This window comes from Aplysia californica, unplaced genomic scaffold, assembly GCF_000002075.1.
Source record: "Aplysia californica isolate F4 #8 unplaced genomic scaffold, AplCal3.0 scaffold00036, whole genome shotgun sequence".
Taxonomy (NCBI): Eukaryota; Metazoa; Mollusca; class Gastropoda; order Aplysiida; family Aplysiidae; genus Aplysia; species Aplysia californica.
In genome coordinates, this window is record NW_004797306.1 from 158,831 (window position 1) to 167,955 (window position 9,125).

At 39.1% G+C, this 9,125-nt stretch overlaps 2 protein-coding genes across 6 annotated transcripts in view; one reads left to right on the top strand and one right to left on the bottom strand.

Annotated features, from left to right (window-relative positions):
* Window positions 1-202: 202 nt before the first annotated feature.
* Window positions 203-5,371, bottom strand: LOC100885792 (histone 1o). The gene is given in 2 exon segments (NM_001261416.1): window positions 203-1,349; window positions 5,152-5,371. Coding segments are annotated over 2 exon segments (564 nt in total). The 5' UTR covers window positions 5,269-5,371; the 3' UTR covers window positions 203-902.
* A 2,907-nt stretch (window positions 5,372-8,278) lies between these two features.
* The window catches only part of LOC101861869 (syntaxin-7), a 26,233-nt gene continuing 25,386 nt past the window's right edge, over window positions 8,279-9,125 (top strand). For 2 of the 5 annotated variants that reach the window (XM_035973908.1, XM_013091425.2), the window contains exon 1: window positions 8,279-8,348. The gene's annotated coding sequence lies outside the window, so the exon portion shown is untranslated. Of the gene's footprint in view, window positions 8,353-8,411; window positions 8,592-8,642; window positions 8,797-9,125 lie in introns of those variants that run through there. The other 3 variants (XM_035973909.1, XM_035973912.1, XM_035973911.1) reach the window with 3 other exon arrangements.

Consider the following 9,125-nt stretch of genomic DNA (forward strand, 5'->3'; position numbering starts at 1 on the left):
TCTCACATCACAGACGCAGGTCACAAGATGAAATATAATATATGATGGAAATTGATGTGTTATATTGGGAGACACTTCATTGTGATGAAGGATGGATTGAATCATAAAGTAACATGATGTAAATGGAAAGAAATGAGGGGGTCAAATAATGTACATAACAACAACAACAAAAATGGGGGGGGGGAACAATATGTGCGACAATGTGATAAAATCAAGTGCTCGTCAAAATAATACAATTGAATAACCTGTCATTCAAATAAACACTTTGAAGTTTTCAAGAGCAACGAAGCTTTGTAAGTGGCCAAAATTGAGTGGTCATTTTCTTATCAATTTTATCTCCAGCAACAGAATCCGATACCCCTTTATACATACCTCCTTCAATCTTCAATCACGTCTTCCTCTGAACATGTGTATAAATTCTATTCAAGATAAATGGGCAATTTTTTTTTTTCATCAAAAGAAAAACAAAAGAAAAAAGCTTGAAGATGATAGCAACAACTCCCCACTCCCAAGAATTGACGAGCGGCCGATATCCAGTGTCATGACGCATTAATGTACACGACTAAACTTAAATGAAATGAGATCAAACAAGATGGGTTGTCATATATATGGGAAGTGATGCAAAAGATAAGACGAGTAAAATGACTGATGTTGATTCTGTACAAACATCTTATAAAATTTCATTAACATACACAGCATCAAAAGCTCCAAAAACAATGGTGGCAGCTCCATTTCAAACTGAAATGTTTTGTCCGAGTTTGAAGCCTTCAGTCCAAAATATCATTTCCACAAATTGTGTTGCCGATCCATGTAAATTAAGAAACGGCAAACAGTGATTGAGTAAGTCTGTAAATTATAACGCATAAAGAGTCTCATCTCAGTTTATGACAATTCACAGAAATTCACTTTTTCGCAGCTGCCTTTTTGGGTGAACCTTTCTTTTTTGGCGATTTAACCTTCTTGGACTTTGCAGATTTTGCAGGTTTGAGTTTCTTTACTGAAGTTTTCTTGGGAGTTGAGGACTTTTTAGCAGCTGCCGGTTTTTTTACTTTGGGTTTCTTTGCCTTCCCTGGAGACTTTGCCTTCACAGCTTTTGGCTTCGTTGTCTTCTTCGGCGACTTGATTTTCTTCGGTTTCTCCGATTCCTTGCTGCCAAGTTTGAAAGAACCTGAGGCACCTGTGCCCTTAGATTGCTTCAGGTTGCCATTTTTAGCACCTGCACGAAGTGCCATCTTCATGTGACTGTTTATGACCTTCTCATCTTTCCCAACATTGTAGTTGGCCATAATATACTTCAGAATGGCCTGACGTGAGGAACCACCACGCTCTTTCAAGCAAGAAATGGCAGCCTAGGGATGAAAAAGATAGAACATCATGTCAGTATATTATATTGATCTCTTTGAAAGACCAAATTCTATGACTGCACAATATCCCAAAACAAAATCTTACAAATTGCACTGCAACTAGTTTTCATGACACTGGTCTTCTGAACTGTATCAAGTGATCAAGCAAAAAAAGCAAAATAAAATTTTATAAAAGGCAGGCTGCCCCACATTGGGAATATTGGGATAGGCAAGTTATAATTGGTAAGAAAATGAGATTATAGTTAATTTCATTTTCATGTACTTCAGATTTTAGGGAAAAGAATCTGCATGTTTGATCTTTAGGCTATCAAGTAAAGGTAGACTTGCTGTTTGACACTCGGGTGGTACTCTACACAGTAAAGGTAATTTTAGCTTGTGTTGCCAAGTCTTTCCAAATTACAGAGAATATAAAACCATACATATTGTATATATTTATACCATACTTGGGAATTGTTTTAGCATTGCTGCACTTCCGGTAAAATAAATCTGTGTATTTCACACATGAAATATAAGCCGATATAGTAAATATAAATATATAATATAATGTAAATATATTACATATAAATTTGCATAAATTACTCCGTGCACTACACTACATTCGCTTTTTAACATTCTGTAAGACTTTAATCATTATATTCCTGGTTCGTGATGGCAGCCACTCTTCCCCCCCCTGTAAAAACTTCACTGCAAAGTGCCCCCATCACTGGTGGGCAAATTAAGTGCCAAACACCAGTCTCCCACTGTCCCTATAGTTGAGAGAGTAGGCACAACTCTCTGCATTGCCCTTAATTCTGTTCCAAATTGAGTCAAATGGTGCGAACCATATAGTAAACCAGAATTACGTCGGAGTGTGGAGATGTATTTTAGTGCAATATGCTATGGACAAAACTATGCTAGTAAACAACTTGCCCAGCCTTCGGTTTGTTTTGGTTGCAAAGTTTAAAATCAAAGCCATCGTATCTCTATTCTCATGACAACAAGTATAAATGCAGTATCTTAACTTTTTAACTTTTGAATCGTACATTTTCTGCTTGCTTTGACCATGCTTACGTTAAAATTATTTCGTTTGGCATTTATCTCGCGGAGGGAGATACACGGACAGCACACCATGTACATGTGTGGCTAAAAATATAGGAAAACAATCCTGATTTTTTTCAAATTCTCACTTTAACTCCGACGGGTATGGTGGTAGATCATAATTTTAATTTATCCTTCTTGTGAAATGAGTTGTAATCGCTCGCTGAAACTCGTGACTACAACTTGGCAATTTCACTCGTAGGATAAATCATGCTTTAACACCATAACTCATATCATTTATTTAAATTAATAGGCTACCCCACGTTGTATTTCCATCATAGTATTCATCTCTTTACTTGGCTCACCCTCTAACCATTCATATCATTCGGGTAAAGTAATGAATATTTGCTGCAAAAAATTAAAAACATACTCCAAACAAATTTAATTTAATGACATAGCCTGATCCATTTAAAAAAACAACATTCACATACTCTAAAAAAACAAACGGCAATGGCATAAAATGTAACAAAAACTCAACAAAAGGTACAAAAATGAAACGGTCTATACATGATGTGTAACTTTTCATTAACAATTCATTAAAATTTGTCCTTGTCTACCCATTCAGGATAAATTTTATACAGATGCTTCTGTAAATTACAGTAATCTTGAGTGAACATGGATAGAACATTTTTGAAAAAGAACAAAACAATGACATGTCTGGCAATTCAAATTTTCCTCGTAAGGCCTAATGACCTAATGAACAGTATATTCCACTTATATCGACGTCCGATTTATTGACATTTTGACAATCATATAGACATATTTTTCCAATTCCGAAATTTTTTCCTTCAATATCTTCTCAAAACAGTTTATAATAATAATTATATATATCCACATTTTTTCGGACCACTCTGTTAATGACGTGCTTCCTGGGTACCTGGCGAAGCCCAAGGGAGGACTTCCACAACGAGAGACCACTACGAGACAGTAGAACAGAGGGGTAGGGGAAGGATCTAGTGGGTAGGGTTTGGGGTCAGGTCTCTTCTTCATTGTGTTTGCTGGGGTGGTCGCTCGTTATGGAAATCCTTCCAAGCCCATTCCCCCACGAGAAAGACATATAAAAATGGCCGGCTCTATTTCTCCGAACGTTCAGGAAAATAAACTTGAACTTTATTTCTCCTAACAGTTTCCGTTCTCGAGATTTGTTGATAAAAAGCAAATGGAGTGGCCTGTGTGTGTGTGTGTGTATGTTGTGAACCGGAGGGGGGGGGGATTTTTTTTTTTACATGAAGAATTTAAGTTTTTGCTGGGCGACTAAATGCAAAATAGGTTACAAGGTCGAGCAGTTTTGTTTTCTCGCAGTACCTTTTGAAGGCATTTTCAAATGAAGTATAGTCCGGGAACGTTGACCCAACCACAACTGAAGTATCTGAATATTGGCCACCTCTATTCTCACCCGGAGTGAGAATAGTGCAGGCGATTCTTGTGGCTATTCTCACCCGGTGCGCGTTCACCAAATTTTGCGTTCACCCTAAACCACAGAATTCTACACTGTGATAACAGAAAAATTGTAGAATTCTGTGCCGTGAACAAACGTTCCATTACAACTGTAGCCTACTAAAAGCGTACAATTTTGTCTGTGGGCAGTGGAGAGAGAGAGAAAGAGAGAGGCGTAGCGCGAGAATTTCCGGGCAAAACAAAATGGCGACCCGCGTAGTTCAGTTCGATTCGAAAAGTTAAATAGCCGTAGCATCTTTGTAGACAACCAAATTAATTTACTTTTGTGTTTTAACATCATTTTTAAACTTTGTTTTGGTCAATTTGATCGTCCACACCGATAGACAGTATTCAGAAAGAGACAGAGAGAGAGAGAAGAGGGGAGGAGTTGATCTTGCGAGAACTTCCGGGCGGGTGAGAATAGCCACTTTCCTGAATATTCAGATATTTAAAAAAATCTCTAGCTCTAGAAATTGAATTCGATGCAAAAAATGCTTCCCCCCCAGTCCTCGCAGAAAGGCAGAATGAAAGGATGACGCCTAAATCTCACAAATAACCAAAAAATTTCGAGATCGGAAACTGTTCGGAGAAATAAAGTTCAATTTTATTTTCCCGAGCGTTCTGAAAAATAGTCACTTCGTATAAAAATTTAGATTAGAGATGGTGAGAAAGAAGACTGCTCTCAGCTCTGAATACATGTGAATAATGTAATGGAACCCCACTGAACCGTCCGCCTTGCTATTCCACCAACTTCATACACGGTTTGACTGTTTTTTGTATGTTAATTTCCATAAAATAACTAAATTTTACACTTCACAACTAACAATTATGGCAACAGTTTAATAGTGGAGAAGCCAAGACAGATTCAATAACCAGCTCAGCATGCAGTCACAAGTCTGAAATTATTGTCTGAATTTGCTTTTGGTAAGATTGAAGAATACCGGACCAGCAGACTGACTTTGCCTATGTCTCAACCTTAGGAATTTATGATTTTCCCGTTTTTAATATCTCTCAATGGAGAATCTCGGACCGGTAGGCCTAGATCTAGATCTATTCATTAAATTTTTGTCAGGGGGGAGACCCCCCTCCTCCACTCCAACCACCCGCCCCACTTTCTTGCTCAATAATGTATGAGTGGTCCGGTATTCTTCAATCTTCCCTTGCTTTTATAGAAAAGAGAATCATACTTTAAATTTCACAGTGTATAATAATCATCATAATATATTTCACTTAACCAGATCTGATTAGATAATTTTCCCTATTTGAAACCTACCTTGATCATTTCTGAATATTTTGGATGGTTTGCGGGTTTCTTGTTTTTAGGCTTGTTTGTCTTCTTCTTTTTCGCCACCTGCACTGGTGCGGGAGCGTCAGCAGCGACGTCACTCATGATTGTTTAAAACAGTTTAATGGTATTTTAAAAATAAAAGCACTTTGACGTGCAAGTTTCAATTCCTCTGTACTTGAGTTGTGTATACACGGGCAGAGTATTGAGAGCAGAGTGAATTCTGTTTGTTGTGCCGTGCGCAGCTTTTATACTCCGGCTGCGGACGTCCGAGGAAGCAGCTTGTCAGCAGCGCCGATTAACGGCCGCGTTTTAGTCGTCCGTGGCTGTTTGTGCTTCCCCCGTTAGCTATGAAACGTTTTTCTCTTGCACAAAATAATTAAATTTATGATAGAGAGACAAAAGATGTGAAAGAATAGACGTAGTTTAGTTCTCTAAGGTATTTACTTTACCCCGTTACCGACAATTTGGAGAAATTTCATTTTCCCGCAACACACGACCTACCTCGAATAGCTGGGTGGTCACAGAAAATGTAGGCGGAAAAATATATGTTTGACTTTCACCACTAAAGTGGTTACGTGTTTGGATCCTAATGGAATATTCAATACCTTGACCATTGTATTGTAGTAGCATTTCGTTTTTTCTAAATAGAACGAAAGCGAAAACCCAAACGACAAACACAGGGGAGGCACATTTCGTCGCCATTTTCCACCAAAATGTTCCTCTTATTAGCCGTTAAACATTTTTTTTCTGGACATACATCTACCTCGGTCGTTTCATGCAGGGTATCAAAACAAAGTTTGAAGTAAAATGTATCGCTTTCGAAAATATTCGAAGGCCTAATAAATCTCAAAATTAAATAAACCAACCATGTATTTTTTTTTTTTTACAGTTCGTCAACTTGTCGAGGTGCGTCTAAAATGGAAGGGCGAGGGATCTTGTGAGCCCACAGCAATGTTCTCCTATCTCGCAGGAATTATCGGTTTTCAGACAAAAATTGACTTAAATGCAAATTACAAATATGTTATTGTACCGTAGGGACAAGGGTTTGAAACTTCTTTTTCTTCATAGCGCTTAGAATTCCAATTTCTAGATGACCTAGACAACAGCTCGATCCGAATCTAGGTCAGAATTGTTTACTTGACAGAGCACGGATCTCGTTCTTGTTCCAATACAATGTGATCTATGTTTGTCTCAGTAAAAATGAAAAGTAGACCCGTTTCCCCACTAAGATTCATCGTTTATTTTGTTCACTCGGTGAATATACCAGAAAAAGGTCTTTTCTAATCAATTGACAAGAACCGGCTGCTTTTCCAGCCCTCGACATTCTCTCGTCTCTCCCTGCTGTTTAGGCCCAGGCTAGACAACTGCGCAGTGCGCAGCGCGTTGATCGGGATTAGCAACTTCTCTACATAGATTATTATGCTATTTCATGGAACAAAAAGATAACAAAAACAAAGCTCTGCTTCGATGCTAAAACTGAATTTACATTTTCACTAATAATTTGGGGAAAAAATAAGGCAGCTTCTTCTTTCAAGACGTTTGTAAGCCTTAACTGGCTAGTACTTTTGGCGAGACTAGGCTAGACCTATCGAGGTCAATCAGACGTGCGCATGACGTCATCCATTTTCCTCTGTCGGTACACAGACTCGCGAGTCTGGTGCACACCATTGGCCTAGATAAATAATTAATGCTAGTGCTCCTTGCCTTGCACACTCCAGAAAAATGTCACTTTCTTTTCATGAAATCGTTCATATTTCCATCCTGTTCATAATATACGGAAATTGTTGTTTAAAAAAAACAAAAACAAAAAACCTTCCCGTAAAAGTCCCTAGATCTATACATGTAATATGTATTATAGCAAGCTCCTTGATATGTAGGCAGCATTAAATACTTGTAGTTAGTTATGTAGTTGGTGAAGGTTGAAGGTTGTTGTATTGTAAGCACATGTACATGTACAGTGAATTAGTCCACGACTTAAACTGAAATCTATGCAGCCGCTGGATTTTCTTGGTTGAGCCCGATTTTCCATCTACATATTATCTAGATCTAGAGAAGTTGCTTAAACAGAAGGAAAATATCGGGGACTTTATTTTCTTCCGATTTACCGGCGTTGTTTTCAAATCAACCAACAACGGACTATAATCAACTGTGTATACAAATAAGAACATGTTCCCTTCCGCTCCTCCCATGTGTTACTCTTTCTCGTCTATTCTTCCTCTTCCCTTTTTCATATTTTCTTCTTTTCTCCTGCCCCAACTTCTAGTAGGCCTACTCTCCACTCGTCCCCCGTATCTGCCCTTTTTTTCTTGGACCTTCAAAACTCTCATATGCTCACCCTTTTCTGTTGAGAGATTGGTCGGGAGGTTGAATTTTGAAAAAGAGGACGACGAGGGGAAACAAGGAGAGGAAAAGTGGAGATTATACTAAAAGAGAGGGAGAGTGCAGGAGAAAGAACTGGATCAGAAAGGAAAAAAACTATTTAAAAAGAGAAGATAGATAGAGAGAGAGAGAGAGAGAGAGAGAGAGAGAGAGAGAGAGAGAGAGAGAGAGAGAGATCGAGAGAGAGAGAGAGAGAGAGATCGAGAGAGAGAGAGAGAGAAGAGAGAGATCGAGAGAGAGAGAAGAGAGAGATCGAGAGAGAGACAGAGAGGAAGAGAGACAGAGAGAGAGAGAGAGAGAGAGAGAGAGAGAGAGAGAGAGAGAGAGAGAGAGAGAGAGAGAGAGAGAGAGAAGGAAAGAAGGAAGAACTCTTTTCGCCATGTTGGGGTTGGTGAGAAATCTTGTGTGGTTAAAGAGTTAGAGCATGGGTTTGGAAAAGTACAGGGGCAGGCTAAATGAGGAGGATGTGGTTGAGGAAGGGGGGGGGGGCGGGGTAGAAGGTTTGGGGAGCGTGGAGTAGGGGTAGGAGACTATGAGTAGATTGAAGAGAGCCCGACTGGTGCGTGTTTTAAAAAATGTGATTCAAAACGATGTAACGTCTGGAAAATGCTTCTCGATTTGGGTTTTTAAAAAATATTTTTTCTCTGTTAATTAAAAAAAAAATTATGGGCAAGGAGACTGCAAATGCTTAGGAAAGGGGTCGTAACTCAAATGAGAAAGAGCAAAATGTTGTATTTTGGTGAGCGATGTCCCTTAGGTCTATTTTCTGACGTCACAAACATGGCCGATTATGATCGCCTAAAGTAGGTGGGGACGTTTAATCGTTGGGATTTGTTTACTTTTTTGCCTGGCATTATGTATGACCTGACTGGTTGAATGATTCAAAGTGTCGGAGGTTATGATTAAAGTTGTTGTATTTCTGGTGGTAGACAAGTAACTTGTGGTTGGGCTGCACAATTTGTGGTTTACTTATTCTATAAATATTATTTATGACTGAAGTCAAAGTCTCCGCATCACACGACATCGAGTCGAGTCGAGGCCGAAGGGTTCGTAGAAATTTACCACCCGCAATTTATTTCCTGTTTTCTGGCATCTGTGGTGTTGTCGAGGAGAGAGTTGACAGTTGTCTATTTCCTGATTTGTTTTGAAGGGGGATACTACTTGTCATAGAGTTAGCAAGGCCCAACAGCCCCCAAATAAATATTTAGAGTGGTCTATCCTACAAGTGCTACCTACACACATAAATGGCGGGTGAGTGTGTGAGTATAGTCATGATGGATTTCGCAAGGAATAGGCCTACTGTGAATACACTTTTTAATACAGTCCAAATTTTTCAAGAAACGGCCACCAGTTGTTGTGGAGATTAGATCTGGCTAGATCTAGAATCTAGTGATTGCCTCACAGATGATGGACATCTGGGACAGTCATTTTTATGGCCGGCGCTATTTCTCCGAACGGTTTCCGTTCCCGAGATGTTTTGGTTATTTGCAAATGGAGTGGCCCGTGTGTGTGTGTGTGTGTGCCGTGTGAGGATGTGTGTGTTTGCCTGTGTGTGTATGTGTGTTTGTGTGAACGGGGGG